Genomic DNA, 16834 nt, shown 5'->3' with positions numbered 1-16834 from the left:
TAACGTCTCTAAGCTGATTAAAGAAATCTGAAAAATGCAGTCAACATATTTAAAATATACTGTGTGTGCTCACCATTCCCACACGTGCTCACACTAAAGGTAAGGTGAGACAGAGACAGAGATAGAGGAGAGAGAGAGAGAGAGAGAGAGAGAGAGAGAGAGAGAGAGAGAGAGAGAGAGAGAGACAAACACTTTGAAAGGAGAATAAAAACTGTACTCTATGGCAACATGATTATTTACGTGGAAAAAATGGCAAGGAATCTACAAAATCTTTCAGAATTTGGTGTGTTCAGTAAGTTGTCAGTTCTAAGACTAAAACACAAAGCTGAGTTGTGTCCCTGTAGGTTAGCAATAAAGGTTTAATACAGCACCTCTTGGGCTGATCAGAAGGCACAGAGGATAAAGCACTTGCTCCATACCTGAGGACCTGAATTTTCACCCTCAGAACCCATTTCAAGTGTGGTACCACGCACTTGGAATCTCTATGCCCCAGCACTCAGATGGATGGATGGATCGCCTAAAGCTCGTGGGCTCACTTGGTGTATGTACACAGTGGTAGATAACAAAGAGAGCCTGTCTTAGACAAGATGGAAGATGAGAACTGACACCCCAGGTTGTCCACAATTGTGTGCACATGCAAACATGCACGTGTGCACACACACACACACACACACACACACATGATCATGTGTATACATACAACCATGCAAGTACACACATGCATACTTTGAAGGTACCTGCTCCTGATGTGGTGGCACACCTGTAATCTCGGGGCAAAGGAGAAAGAAGCAGGTCGTCTGTGGGTTTTAGACCAGCCTGAACTACACAGCAAAGCTTACTGGAAACAACACAAAAAGGGTCTGCATTAAGGTTTGTGTGTGAAATGTGATGGGACATTTGGTTGCCAGATGGGGGTCGTATTTTGAGAGATTGTAAGACTTTTGAGAGGGCTGATGAAGAAAAGTGGATCTTGGGAGACAGGCCTTGAGATTTATACTCCAGGGGGCTTCCTGTCCTGTGTCAGCTGACTGCCAGCATACTGCTACCATCTACCATACATACTACCACCACACACACCACCACCACCACATACACATCACATACACTCACCACACACACACACACAAACACAAACACACACACCAACATACACACCACCACCACCACACATGCCACCACCACCATCCCTTCCCTGCCACAATGGACTAAATCCCTTCAAATTTTGGGCCAAATTAAATCTCATATACACTTTCAGTTGCATTTGGCCAGACATCTGCTCACAGCATTGATAAATAACTAATGCAGTATCTGAAACAATAGCACAAAATATAAAATGCAGAAGTGTAAATCAAATGCCGATAGAATACATACACTAAAAATTACGGAGCATTAATTAAAGAAATCAAACTTTCCAGAAACAAAGATAATATATGTGGTTCATGGAGTGGGAGATTTGGTGTTGTTAGTTTGTTAATTCTTTCAAACTTGTTCTGTAACTTTGATGCGATAATGCAAAATACAAATAGAATTTTTGAAGATTTATTATTTGCTTATCTCTCTGTGTCTCTGCCCCCAACTCGACTCTCTGTCTCTCTGTCTTTCTCTCTCTGTGTGTCTCTCCCCACCTCTCTCATGTGTGTGGTGGGGGCAGGGGGGAAAGTGTGGGTTTGTGTATATAAGCATTCAGGTGTTTAGAGGCCAAAAGAGCATTTGAGGGCCCTGGAAGGGGAGTGACAGGCAGTGGGAGCTGTCCAGTGTCATGCTCTGATCCTCTGATCCTCTGGGACAGACAAGGCAGCTCAGGCTGCTGGGCTGTCTGTGCAGCTCCTGGACTTCTTTTGTATGTCATCAAGATACTTCCAAAATTTATATGAAGATGTTAAAAGAAAAAGACAAGCCTAAACTACTTTGGAAAAGAAAGGGAGAGATGAAGAGAGAATGAGAGAGAACTGATATAGTTGAATGCCCTGCAGTGTTCTCTCAGTGACAGGTGACTCCCATGGAACTTGGACATGCCTATGCACTTTACATTTCACCAACTAGAACACCCTGAGAGAAACCACGTTCGTTTGAATAAGAATTACCCTCCAGGCTTATATATTTGAATATTTGATCCCTGATTGGTGGAACTTTGGTGGAAGAATTAGGAAGTATGACCTTGTTGGAGGTTTCAAAATCCCATGGCATTCCCACTAGCTCCTGGGAAGCAGAGGCAGGTACATCTGTGAGTTCAAAACCAGCCTGGCCTACAGAGCAAGTTTCTGGGCAACCAGGACTACACCGTGCCTGGGAGTGAGGGAGTGAACCAGACAAATATCAGACAAGAGCTACAGGGGCTTCTGCCATAATACATGTTCCCCTGAGTGGGGCAGATGGCACAGCTCAGACGCTTAGAATCTGAGGCATCCTCCAAAGGAAGAAATATTTCTTAAAAAGGCACATTGTAAATGCCCACAGCCAGTCTTGGAGCCCTATCAGGACAGAGTGAAAATTCACCACCAGTCTTCTGAGACCGATAAAGACTGATTTTTTTTTAATCCCAAGTATCTCTTACATCTTGTCGCTGTTTCTAGCGTTGGCCCAGAACCTTCACAGCACCTCACTTCCACTCAAGTGCACCACAGGCAATCATTCTAACCCCAGCAGTCCCAGGTCCCACTCCTGTCTGCTTGATTGCCCATTACCCTTTCCTTCAAGGGGTCAAAGATTTACCAACTATTGGAACAAAGTCTGGATCCTCTTCAGATCTACCAAGCCTAGTGGTCCGGCTCCTGCTGTAACTCAGGCTTCGTAGCCTTTGCTCCACTACAAGGCTCTTCTTCACACCACATACCTCGCCATCACAGGGCTGTTGTGCATGTTCTTCTGTCTCTGAACCACAGTCACCCACATTGACTTGAATGCCCCTTTACAGTCTAGGTCTTATCTCAGTTTGTATCCGTTCATCTGAGAAGGTTTTCTTCCCCTTCAAGTCCAGGAAAGGATCTTTACTTGCTTAAGTTCTTAGGTTGGAACAATTATTTCCATTTAACATTATGCAATAATCTTTTGGTTATATTTTGATCCATATGGTCTTTTGATTATGTCTGTTGTTAATTAGGATTATACGACTATATGACATCTGGGCTTTGCTAAATATTGAAATTGTAGCATCTCACAATGTAACTGCATCATGGGAGGTACCCAAATATTTGCTAAGGATTAGCCACAGTAGTGAGTCCTACAATTAGTTATATATAATGATGTCAGCACTATTTGTGATGATGCTGTACTAGAAATGACTCAAAAACCAAACAGCAGGAGGCTCCATTAAACATGACATATCATGTTAAATCCATACAATGGAATATTGTGCAGCCATTTAAGACGTTCAGAAACAGAAAGATCCTTGAAATCTATATGTGAATAAAGCGATGCACAGGTAAGTGCCTCAGTGCTCCAGCAGCCTAGCAAAGACAACAGTAAATAAGACATGTTGAACTGTGTTTGCAGCATCAAAACACAGATTGAATGTTTGCACAAGAAACTAAGAACCCCGGCTGTTTGTCTGTGGGGTAGGTAAGAACTGGGGAGCAAGCGTCAGAGAGGGAGATCTGCTGTTAGCACATGAATGTGTCATCTCTTTGCAATTCAATTAACATACTTTTTCAGAGTGCTCCTGCCCAGTAGTTATTAAATGTATTAAATGCTGCTGAATGGAAGAAAATATGAATAGTTACTTACTCATTCCCATCCCTCTACTGTTCTGTGGTGGTTTGTAGACACTTGGCCCAGGGAGTGCCACTATGAGGAGGTGTGGCCTTATTGGAGTGGGTGTGGCCTTGTTAGAATAGGTGTGTCACTGCGGGTGCAGCCTTTAAGACACTCATCCCAGCTGCCTGGAAGCCAGTCTTCTAGCAGCCTTCAGATGAAGATGTAAAATTCTCAGCAACTCCTGCACCATGCCTGCCTAGATGCTGCCATGCTTCCTGCCATGATGATAGTGGACTAAACCTCTGAACCTGTAAGCCAGCCCCAATTAAATGTTGTCCTTATAAGAGTTGCCTTGGTCGTGGCATCTGTTCACAGCAGTGAAAGCCTAACTAATACATATTCTCCTCAATCTAGGGAGTTGGGCTGGGATTAGCAGTTGCCAGTCCCCGCAGGTCTTAGGAGTTACCTGGTGGGTGGGGGTGGGGTAATAGGAACCTTTTTTTTTTTTAGTTGCGTGTGTGTGTGTGTGTGTGTGTGTGTGTGTGTGTATGTGTGTGTGTGTGTGTGTGTATGTATGTGTGTGTGTGTGTGTGTGTGTGTGTGTGTGTGTGTGTGTGTGTATGCAAATGTGAACATGAAGGCACTCAGTTCCCTGGAGTTGGGGTTACAGGTGCCTCTCAAGCCACCTGACATGGATGCTGGATGCTGGGAACTCTGCAAGAGGAGGATATGCTCTCTCCAGCCCTAGAGAGTTTTTTTTTTTTTTAAATTGTAAAAACGCAATGCTGAAAGCCTTTGAAATGACTACAGTCATGATGAATCCGGAAGTGCTTTGCATTGTTTACAAAGTGCATTGGATACACACTCCAGTGCAGCAATCTTTGTTTCTGCGGGCCTCATCTTCTAGATGAACAAACTTCAGCTACAAGAAGTGGAAGGACCTGCCCAAGGTCAGTCCTCCTGACACCGAGCCATCCAGATCCAATGAAGAGTTTACATTCCTTCTGAAGCAGCCTAGGATGAGACAGCTCCTTCCCCACTCCAGACAAGGAAAGGAGAATGTGCGGATAGCGGAGGGCAGCCTGACCTTCACAGGTTTTATTTTAAACCCATGCCATTTTATGACAGACTAATGTAAGTCAGGTCAGGGTAGGTCTTGGTCCCAGGGGATAGTACTGGCAGAAAAGGAAAAATGTCCAACTTCTGTTTTGACTGTTACACTCACCCAAGCAGGGGGAAAACAGAAAGGAAAAATGTTCTTGGCTGGAGTGCAGAGAATCCTGCTAGTAAAGACTGATTGCCAAAGACATCCCCTCAAGCCCCATTAGCACCGTGACACCAGTGGAGAGGAGCTGAGCACTTGGTGACACTCCCGATGTCTTGGCAACTTTTGAAAGCAAGATTGTGTCTCTATAAACTAAGTAAGGGGTGAGGAGGGGGTATTTTAAAAATAAAGTACTGGGAAGAGACCAGAGTGAGGGAGGATTTTGCTCCTTCTGATCCAGTTGAATGGCAGCCTGGGTCTGGTGCATGAAAGCATCCCCATGTAAGAGTTCCCTACAACCCCATCCCATCCCTCCAGATCACCTTGGTCCTTCATGACTGGAGTCTAGGTCACCTGTCCAGGCTGCAAGGAAGCTTGGAGGGCAACAGCATCAACAACAAGACACATAAGAGCTCGCTACACACCTACACTACACATAAGACACTGAGAACAACAATGTCCAAGGCCACTCACTCACTGAACACGTGAGGGATTAGTGGGTTCTCATTCACAAAAGCCTCCCAGCCCAGCATTTATTCCTACTTGGAGGACAGTGACCTACACAACAATTCTGAACCATCAGGAGGTTGTGGGAAAACAAGTAACAAGTCTGAGATCATAGGCAAGCTCGTCCTAGGAAGAGGCTTGCCTGCCCCCAGGAAGGGTACCTGTTGTTGCTTGCTTGCTTTTCAGTTTGTGTTTGCTGTTTGGAAGGAAGGAAGGAAGGAAGGAAGGAAGGAAGGAAGGAAGGAAGGAAGGAAGGAAGGAAGGAAGGAAGGGATGGTAACTCTTCCTGAAGCTCTTTGTCCACACGTGACCATTTGAATCACTCTGAGCAACCATTAGAATCACCCACACACAACCAAATGAATTACTTCACACTACAGAGAAAGACTACAAGGTTCACAATAGAATTTTTACAAGTAAATATATTGATTCTAAGGTAAATTTTGTGTGTTTATGCATATCTCTCTCTCTTTCTCTCTGTGTGTGTGTCTGTGTGTGTCTGTGTGTGTGTGTGTGTGTCTGTGTGTCTGTGTGTCTGTGTGTGTGTGTCTGTGTGTGTGTGTGTGTGTGTGTGTGTGTGTGTGTGTGTATGTCTGTCTCTGTCTCTGTCTGTGTCTGTGTCTGTGTCTGTGTCCGCAGCCATGTATGATATTCTTGTGAAGGTCTGAAGATGGCCTTCAGGTGTCGGTCTTACCTTATACCTCATTTGAGACAGGGTCTGTTTACACTGACTATGCTAGACTAGCTGACTGAAGAGCTTGTAAAACTTACCCTGTCGCTGCCTCCTGTTTCCCAGTAGGAGCATGCTAGGATTATGGATACCTGCACTATGCATCCAACTTTGATGCAGGTTCTGAGGGTCCTGACTCAGGTTGTTAGGTTTGTGTGATATTGAGATGAGGCTGCTCTGAGTTACCCCATGTGATCTAAAGCAGTGGTTTATCAACTTGTCTGTCCCCCAAGACCTTTTTTACTCCATTTTAAGAAAGGAAGACTGCAACCCCTGTATAAACACACAACCCCTGTGTAAAACACACAAAAAACACCTGCCAGGCGCCACAGACCGATAAATGACCAGAAGTAAAGGGAAAGCCACCCTACACATTTATCTGGAGTGAATTCAGACTATGGAAGCATATGAATGCATTAAACTCCTATCAGGGTAACCAGACCTAAGAACTTATTAAACACACCAGACAAAAGCAAAAGGTTTTACCAGAGTATAACCCACTTGACTGGATGCCATCAAGTGACAGACACCTAATGTGATCATATGGTGTCATACCAACCTATCACCTGATGGCCAGTATGTACATCAAGGACCAACCAGCAGAGAACTCCCCAACCTCCCTGGAGCTTCATCTCCACTGGGGATCCCTCTGCTAACCCAGCCAATGCAACCACCTGCCTCTCCACCATTCAACCACGTGAACCTGCAGCCAAAACAGCCCATGTTGGGTTCTGTCACCTTCCACAAACAGACAAGTCTGTGAGATATTCGCTTGATTCGTGATTGATGAAAGAGGGCCAGCCCACTGTTGAGGGATGACATCCCTGGCTGGGCCAGTGGTTGTGAGTGGTAAAAGAAATGAGGCTGAGTAAGACATGGGGAACACAACCGTAAACATGGCCTCTACTGCAGTTCCTGCCCCCAGCTTCCTGTCCTGACTTCTCTTCATGATGAAATAAACGCTTCCCTCTCCAGGTTGCTTTGGGTCATGGCCTTTCCAAAAGCAATGGGAACTTAATTAGGATACTGCAGTTTCCTGCACACAGAGCCAGACTTACACCAATAACTGAACTCTACAGTCTTTCTTTCAAACCGTGACTTCACCTGCCTCCCAGCCCTGGTCTGGCCTGTAGTTTTATCAGCATAGACTCTCACAGCCTACTTCTAAAACCCTTCCTGTTCTGCTACATCTGCTTTAACTTGCATTCCTTCTAGAAACTACATATATGCACATGCATATATGTATATACATATGTATATATGTATGTGTGTATGTATATACATACATACACACATATACCATGTGTGGTGTTTATTATCTGTTTATCTGTCAAGTTGCTATCATTGAGACCTCTGGACCTTAAGAATTCATTCCTATTCAACAATCTGTAATGTTGGAGAAATAGACAAACATTTTCCTCTACCTCTCTGGCTAGCATGCTCACAATATGCAGCAAGTGCTTTTACCCACTCAGCCAGCTCGCCAGCCCTTAGGTTAAAGGTTTAAATAATTAGCCGCTAGGGATCATGGCACATGCCTTCAAATCCAGCAGTTAGGTCCTGACCTAGGAGGATTGAGAATTTGAGACTAGCTTGAGACCAGCCTGAGAATCCACATCATGAGATCCTGATGCTCACACACACACACATGTATGTGCACGGACACACTGCTTGGATGGATGGATGGATGGATGGATGGATGGATGGATGGATGGATGGATGATGGATGGATGGATGGATGGATGGGCGGGCAGGCAGGCAGATGGATAGATAGATAGATAGATAGATAGACAGACAGACAGACAGACAGAGAGAGAGATGATAGATAGATAGACAGACAGACAGACAGACAGACAGATAGATAGATAGATAGATAGATAGATAGATAGATAGACAGACAAACAGAACAATAGACAGACACTTTCATTGTGCTCTGATATGGTCGCTTTCAAAGAGGGTGGAGAGTAATAGTGGAATGAAAAAAAGGGTCTAGGGAATTAAGAGTGCTCTAAATCAAACCTTTAAATTTACTATGCATCAGGGAGCATTCTGGAATGATTATCACTCCTTACCCCACCCCCCACCCCACCCCCCACCCCACCCCCCACCCCACCCCACCCACACACACACTTCATATTTACTCTTCCTCCATATGTCCAGCACCCCGACACTCCATTATCTAAGAGGCCAGGGCCACTAAAGGGGAAAAGCACTCTCCCCAAGATCAGCCGCATCTGACTGGCAGAAACAGACCCGCCTCACACTGCAGCTATCCTTCACACTGCAGCTATTCCCTGTGGCCTTGTGCTGCTCTGCTCTCCCGGTTTTAAAGTTGGAAAATCTAATTCCAAACAAACGTTAATAGCTTCATTATGTGAGCAAACGACTAATAAGTTATGCAGCTGAAGAGTTTTCAGCTGAGTCCCTTAAGCTTTTTGTGGAGTAATATTTGATCTGTTGGCATAAATCTATTGCTATTGTGGGTCATATACATGTGCAAAGCTCCCACAAAGTAAGCCAAAACTAAACTGATTACATTCCCGATAGAATAGGTGTGACGGGAGTTTAGAATTCCAAGGCTTTCGTGCGTCTTAGGTAATGAGAAGCAGCAAACAATAAAAACGCAAAGGAAGAATCCGGGACTAGGAGATGGCTCCATGTGTGAAAGAGCTTGCTGCATAAACATGAGGATCTGAGTTCAAATCCCCAACACCTATGTAAGACATGTAAGAGATTGAGCATCATCATACAGATCCATAACTCCCAGTGCTTGGGGGGGGGGGTAGAGATAGGAAGATCCTCCAGGCTTGCTAACTGCCAGTCTAGTTCCAGGTTCAATAAAAGATACTGCCTCAAGTAACTAATGCAGAGGACAATGCAAGATGTCCAATGCAAGATGTCCAAGAGTGTATACACACACACACACACACACACACACACACACACACACGAAACCAGGACTAGAGAAAACCCAGTTGGTAAAGTGTTTATGAACACATGAAGACCCCAGAACCCACATAAAAATGTGAGGCATTATGACATACCCCTCTAATTCTAGCACAGCAGGCAGAGGTGGCAGGGACACCTGAGCCTTGATGGCCATCCAGCCTGGTCCACATCAATAAAAGACCCTTGTGTCAAAATACAAAAGAGCAGAGTGGGTGGCTTCAATGAGCATGGCCCCCAGAGGCTCACAGGTTTGAATACTTGGTTCCCAGCTGGTGGAACTGTCAAAGAAGGATTAAGAGGTGTGGCTTTGTTGGAGAAAGTGTATCAATAAAGGATGGGCTTTGTGGTTTCAAAAGCCTGGCACCACTTCCAGTCTCTCCTGCTTTGGGATCAAAGCTCTTCCTACCACCACGCCTGTGCCTTGTCCATTAGGAACTCGAACCCTCTGGAACCATACGCTTAATTAAAAGCTGTCTTTTATAAGTTGCTCTATTCACAGTGTTTTAGCACAACAGAAAAGTAACTGATATTGGGCCTAAAGACCAAAAGCAGAAGTCTTCTCGCCTCCATGTATCTCCACCCACATCAGCAAGTGCACCAGCACACACATCCTCTCTGTTCACACAGAGAGGACGGGGAGAGGAGAAACCAAGCAGGTGCTCAGGGCCATGCTGCAGCAAAACATGGGTTGACAAACCCAAGGAAACTCTCAGAAAGCACAGAAGAAAGGCCAGGAGAGCCTAGACTGCTGTCAGTAAGGTAGATCTACGACAGGAACCTCGAGTGTGAAAAGGCAAGCGAGTTACTTCTTTTGTCTGGACAGCCTTGTGCATCGCAGGCGCAGCTTCTCTGTGAGAGTAAGAGAATGGTTTTGGGGGCCAGGGATGCCTGGTGATGAAGCTTGTAAGAACAAGACACTTCCCCAGGCTAAGTCACCAGACAAGACGGCATGCCTCTCAGCCCATCCACACATGGATAGAAAGAATGGATCTGCCGGATACTTCCAAGGTGATTCTTTATGCCATAAATTAGGGCCACTGTTTAATTTGATAGGCGCATCAGACCTGTCTTCAGATACTGGGCATTTAACTTCAAATGTGTTTTGCACAGAGGGCAGGGAATGATGGGCCAGCAGCCCCCAGGCCTGCTTTGACTGTATCCCATCGGGGCCATGGGCACTGTCACTGTTTGGGAAAAGTGGCACTCCCTAAAAGTTCCCCTTCACTGGCATTTGGCTCAGATTGGCAGATCTCTTTATGTCTCCATACTCAAGTGATCTTAGCCCTTACTAAGCTCGGGCTGCCCTGTGAGCTCTAAAGGGAGTATCACTTTAAAACCCATGGACTAGGGCCTAGATAGGAGGCCCAGCAGCTAAGAGCACTTTCTGCTCTTCCAGAGGACCTGAGTTTGATTTCCAGGATCGACATGGTGGCTCACAACCACCCAAAAGCTCCAATTCCAGAGGAGCAAACACCCTCTTCTAACCTCCCCAGCCACCGGGCACACATATGGTACACACACATACAGCCAAGCAAAATACCCACACACACAAACAAATCTTTAGAAAAATAAAAATGCTTTTTAAAACATGGAATGTTAGCTCTGAGACCTGTTTTATTTCATTTCCTTTTCTTCCAAGAAAATACCTTAAATGAGTAGTTCCAAGGTCCCTAATGCTGTGACCCTTTAATACAGTCCCTCATGCTGTGGGGACCCACAACCACATCATCATCATAATCATAATAAGTATATATAACAAAATAAAATTATTTTGTTGCTACTTAATTACTGTAGTTTTGCTACTGTTATGAATCATAATGTAAATATCCGATATATATCTGATAGGCGACCCCTGTGTCATTAGACACCCCCCAAAGGGTTCGAAACACATAGGTTGAGAACCACTGCCTTAGAGCCTTAGACTGTCAGTCACAAGAATAGTCATAATGGCTTACAGACTTTGAGCACTCTTAAGCTCTATGCCAAGAGATTTACATATTTAAATCAAATGAGTGCAATATGGCTTTGACTTTTGTCTCCCTTTTGAAGAAGGGGAACCTGAGATGCGTGTGTCTTCTTCCCATCTCGTTCCTACTTTGTGAAGAACTCCTTATCAAGCACTAACCCTGGTCATCCAAAGCCTAGGAGCAGCATTGGCTCGTGGCAAACGGGAAGCAAAAAAGGAATATGAGAAGAAGCCACAGCAGGATATAGCCCCAAAGACATACCGTACCGAGTGATTTATTTGCTCCAGGTAGATGTGTCTTCTGAAACTCCCACAGCCCCCCACCCTAGCTGGGTACCAAGATTGGAACAGAGAGGAAAGGGAACATCTCACATTCAAACTGAAACACTTAGGTTATAACTCTTGCCCCTGTTCTAACAAGCACTTTACCCTTGAGCATGCAATAATGTCCACTAGTATGTGCACTGCACTTGCTCTGCGCCAAGTTGGAGAAAAGACAGGTGGATACATAACTTAGAAGAGCATTCTTGACCCCTTCAATCATGATGCGATATCTTCATGACAATATGACTACACTATTGTTTTGCCAAGTCACAGACTGTGTAGCCAGTCCTTACCCTGTTGTCTTCCTGGACCTCCCAGTCACTCGAGAAAGTCGTCAGCTGCTGCCCTTGGGAACAGTTAGCAAACTGGAAAAGGCTGGAAAACATCCTTCTGTTCTCCTGGGTGTCTGGAAAGATGGCATCTTGGAAATTGACTCCGTGTGGCAAGAGATTGTAATTCTCATCCATCCTGAAGGGGAAGGGTCAAAGCAGACACATTGGTGAGGCTATTGGAGATGGGCCCAGCTTCAGTCTGGTTTACAAAGGACAGAGATGGTCTCACCAATGTCTCCATGAACTCTGGCACGGGTCTCAGGAAGGGACCTCTACCGTTAACACTTCTCATTGCTTTCCCTTTACAATGCTCGAGTCTAGCCTAAGGGATTCTAACGAATGGACTCTAGACAACAGGAAAGGGCGATGTATGCATTCCTGTCTATTTCCCATGTCTCATAGTGTCCCTTGCTTCCTGGTGAGCAGGCAGCAGTTGTAATGTGACCTGGATTCAAGTCTCACTGCTATGTTGGGCTCATGACATGAAACCAGTTTCTTCTTTAAGCACCATCGTCTTCCCATCTGCTACAAGAGGATTGTAGTAGAATATGCTTTCTTGGTATTCTCATGGGGATTACACTGGAAAACTGTAAAGGTGACTCAGTGGGTAAGAGCACTTCCTGATCAAGTGTGAAGGAGGACCCAAGGTCAAATCCATAGCACCCCCATAGACAGCCAGTCATGGCTGTGCACGCTAGTAACACCATCACAGGGCCAGAGACAGGCAGATTGTGAGAGCCTGCTAGCCCAGCCTAGCCCAAACAGCAAGTCTCCAGGTCAGTGAGAGACCCTCTCTCAAGACAATATAGTGGAGAGAGGTAGAGGAAGGTGTTTAGCGTCTTCCTCCGGCCTCTGCATGTGCTCACACTGCAGTACATGAACCACATACACGCGTAGCACACACATCCAACACACACAAGGATGATGAAGAGCCTGGCACAGAGCGGATGCAGTACAAATATTAGTGAACCTTTTCACACAACTAAGTGTAAAGTGCTTATTAGAAATAGAAAGAAAAAAAAAGAGGTAAGAATTCTAACCTAAGGGTTCCAGTTTGAATTTGAGATGTTCCCCCTTCCTCTCTTGTTTCAACCTTGGTACCCAACTAGAATGGGAAGTTTCCGGAGGGTGGATCTACCTGGAGGAAATAAATCACTGGGGGATGCCTCTGGGGCTATGTCCTGCTGTGCGCCCTTCCTATGTTCCTCTCTGCTTCCTGCTTGCTACGAGGTGAAGAGCCCCTCCCCCTGCTTCTTAATCATCTGCCCCAGTGCACAGGCCCACATGGCCATGGAAAGAGCCAAACACAAACCCTCTCTCCTTTCCATTTGCCACTCACAGCGAGTGAACAAGAGGGAGAGAAAGGCCAGACCAGAGGAGGAATGGATGCCTTGTGTGCAGTTATTAGCCTTCTTCAAGGCAAGACAGCCCAAAGAAAAGATAGTCTGTCACATAATTGTGTGACTTTCTGCCAACAGATCATCACAAAAGATGAAAACAGTGACTGACCACCGCACAGTCACTGGTCCATGTTGTGATTTTTTAAAAAATGTATAATAATAAGCAAAAGTCCAACACTGCCTGCTCATTTCTCGAGCTTTCATCCAGTGGAAAATAAAGCCGCGTCGAGTTGTTTTATAGCTGGGCTTTCAGTCTTTTCCCTAAATAAAAACATGAAAAGGCCGACTCGGATTTCTTTGTATCAAGAAAAGGCACGCTCAGAGTCCTGGCTGATTTTATTTAGAAACAATATTTTCCAGACAAATACAAAAAAAATTTTTTTTAATTTTTTTAAAAAAATCAACCTAATCTGGCTAAGCAGCTCAAAGCCACACAAAGCAGAACACGCGTTCTAAACTTAGCCTGCCTTCACTATGGAAAGCACATGTGGCCTTGAGCTTACCGGTCAGTCCCCCTTCTGCGGAGCTTACCAGTTTCTTTCTCAGAGACTTCAAAACTGAATCTGCAGCCCGCGGTCAGAATTATTCCCAAAACCTTGGTTTACAAGTGGTAAGACTGAGACTAGTACCTGTCATAAGCCTTTGGATTGAATCACTGTCTTAAAACGTGGCTAAAATTCTATCCTCCCCCCCCCACCCCCTCATGTTCTAGATCCATCTTTATAAAATCCTATCCTCCCCCACCCCTCATGTTCTAGATCCATCTTTATTAAATTAGAAGCAACCCACAGCTTCAGGATCCACCAGCTGTTTCCTACCTGTGATTTAGGTTGAATTCAGTAGTAGATAAAAAATGAACTGAATTTGGGGGAATTTGCTGTGGTCACAGGCCAACCTCAGTGGAACTTCACAAGACTGGTGGTGTCTACATAGGACCCACCACCTGCCTGTTCCCCCCTCTGCACACTTCAAAGCACTGTGACCCGGGGTCTTTACCTTTCCCACCAGCGGGCCCAGTCAAGCTCTGCTAATTTGAATTACAGGGTAGCTGGTATAAGAGAGCAAGACAAGACAGCGCACGGGGGGGGGGGGGGGGGGCTGCTTTCTGGCATCAAGGTGGGTAGGAAAGGAGAGCTTGGGTGTACATTAAATGACAGGACTTTCCCAGGTGCTTCGCGAGCTTCTGTCACGATTTGCTTCCCACTTTTATCCAGATAGGAACTGGTGGAGGGGAGCAGCGTGAGAGTGGACTCAGAACTGGCTCGAAACTTATACAAAGAAGTTCAAAGCCAGAAAGAATCCCAACAACTGATGGCAAAGGTCATCTTTCTCAAAACATCAAATGAGTGATTGGAAAGCACTTTGATAGCTGCGTGTGGTAGCGTGTAATCCCCCTACTCAGGGGCTGAGGCAGGAAGATCACAGAAAAATCCGATCTCATAAACAAGAGCACGTTATTAACCTTTTTGTCTTTAACCCGGTCTATACATATAAACTCCAAAGGCATCACTGTATCTTAAACAGCTTTAGCCAAGGGCGGTCAGAGCAAGGAAAGAATGAGAAGAGCCTAGGACGTGGTTTAGTTTGGGGGAGGGGGAACGGATCCCCCGGGGCGCTCCTAACCTGCTGCAGGTAGCCCGCAGAGGGGGGCAGGCTCACCTTACAAAGAAGAAATAAGAGTAGTCCTGGACCACCGTGTGGGAGTGGCAGGAGAAGTAGCCCAGACCAGTAAGGTTGAGCCGGGAGCCGGCGGGCACCTCCAACATACTGCCCCACGCCTGGTCACACAGCATCTCCACCTCGGCGGAGTAGAAGAGCCCTCCCTCTCCAGCTTGGTACTGCCACGGCAGGTAGTTGTAGAGGCCAGGCACCTCGGGGTGCAGCGCCAGCACCTTGGCATACACGATGGTCTCGGCTAGCTCGGCGCGGCAGCCTTCGCTCAAGGGTCTCCACTCCGACGGCAGCTGGCAGGCGCGCGCGGGCGCCGGGGAGGCGGCGAGGCAGAGCGCGGCGAGCAGCAGCGGGAGCGGCATGCCGGCGGCTACGCTCTAGCCCGGGCGCATGGCCCGCCCGGGTGCCCGGGACGGCGGGGAGCCGGGGAGCCCGCAGCGCCTGCCCGAGAACCGCGGACGGGGCGCTCGGCTCGCCTGCACGCGCTCCGGAGAGCTGGGTGCACGGCTAGCTCTTCGGCCTGGATCACCATGACCGGGCCTTCGCCCCGCCACGCTTAAAAAGGGTCCAGAGGACGCGACGGGACGGGCGGAGATTGGGGCGTGGACCGCGGCAGGGGCGGGGAGTCCGTCAACCCCGCAACCGGCCCGTGCAGAACTCCCGGGAGGAAGGGACGAACCCCTGCGCCCTGGGACTCCAGGGTGACTAGAGGAGATGTGCGTACAACGCCTTGACCACCAGACCTAACTGGTTTGTAGCACCCAACTATGGGCTAGGTCAGAGCTTGCCAGTAGAGTTTTTCCCTAGGCAGGTGTTCCTACTATTGCTCTCAGTTTGTACAGTGGAGTGCTCTGCAGGAGTCTTAAGTTTTCAATGCAAGTGACTTAGAATCAAAGCACATAGAAATCAAATCTGAGTTTATCTTCCCAGAACTTCGTGTAGAATAATATTTTCTCTCCTTCCCTTTCTCCTCTCTTTCTCTGCCCCTCCCTTCCTCTATTCCCTTTCCCTCTTATCTCCTCATCCCCTCCTCCTCTCTTGTCTGTTCCCCCTCTCCTCCTTCCCCTTTCCTCTCCTCCCCCTCCCCTTCACCCTCCCCTCCTCTCCTCATCCCCTTTCCCTCTCATCTCTCTCTATCATGTACACACACACACACACACACACATTGAGTTTTCTGTAATAATAATGTCAAAAGAATCCCTATAAAGATTTGAAAATCCATTGTTCACGGCTTATTTATTTATTTATTTATTTAAGCTTAACTGCTTTATACAGCCCCAAATTCAGAAAGTTCTATACCTGGGAAGCAACTTCACCCATAAATTCAAAAAAGCTTTTCACTAGTTAGTGGGTAAAATAGAAGAGACCAAAACCCTCAAAAGTGCCCAGCCTCCATTGCCTTTACTATTCTTGGTGTAATGAGAATCAATCACAAGAAGGCTGGGGGTGTGGCTCCATTACCAGTGTGCTGGCTGGCATCCATCACCCCCTGGACTTGATCCCTAGCACCTCACCAGAGGGGCACAGTGGCAAACACCCGGTACTGGGAGATGAAGGCAGGAGGATCAACATTCAGGGCTGTTCTCACCTACACAGGGAGGCTTCACAGGGAATTTGAGTCCAGCATGGGCTAAAGAAACTGTCTCCAAAAAAAGGAAAGAAGGAAAGAAAGAAAGAAAGAAAGAAAGAAAGAAAGAAAGAAAGAAAGAAAGAAAGAAAGACAGAAAGAGAGAGAGAGAGAGAGAGAGAGAGAGAGAGAGAGAGAGAGAGGAAGGGAGGGAGCAAGGAAGAAAGGAAGGAGAGAGAGAGAGAATACCTGTGTGTAAGTGTATTAATTATATGTTATGGGTGTTAGCCATATATCATTATCATAATATACATAATGTATTTAATGCATTTTCAGCAGATTTTTAAGCAAAGTTGCCCTTAGAAGATTGTTTGGAAGCTTCTCATTGGGGTTTGCAGGATTGGGATCCGGAGTTGTTCCAGGACCTGGAG

At 46.3% G+C, this 16834-nt stretch overlaps 1 protein-coding gene across 2 annotated transcripts in view; it reads right to left on the bottom strand.

Annotated features, from left to right (window-relative positions):
• Ccdc3 (coiled-coil domain containing 3) overlaps window positions 1-15821 on the bottom strand; it is a 98657-nt gene extending 82836 nt beyond the window's left edge. The window contains exons 1-2 of one of the 2 annotated variants that reach the window (XR_001783188.2): window positions 14825-15821; window positions 11727-11901 (exon numbers count right to left, since the gene is read on the bottom strand). Coding sequence is in view for 1 of the 2 variants with exons in the window: in NM_028804.1 (NP_083080.1) it covers window positions 11727-11901; window positions 14825-15198 (549 nt within the window). In the remaining variant the exon portion in view is untranslated. The remainder of the gene's footprint in view (window positions 1-11726; window positions 11902-14824) is intronic. The other variant, NM_028804.1, reaches the window with a different exon arrangement.
• Window positions 15822-16834: the final 1013 nt, after the last annotated feature.

This window comes from Mus musculus, chromosome 2 (assembly GCF_000001635.26).
Source record: "Mus musculus strain C57BL/6J chromosome 2, GRCm38.p6 C57BL/6J".
NCBI classification, from domain to species: domain Eukaryota; kingdom Metazoa; phylum Chordata; class Mammalia; order Rodentia; family Muridae; genus Mus; species Mus musculus.
The sequence above is the reverse complement of the archived record's forward strand: the minus strand, read 5'-3'. Positions and strand labels throughout refer to the sequence as shown.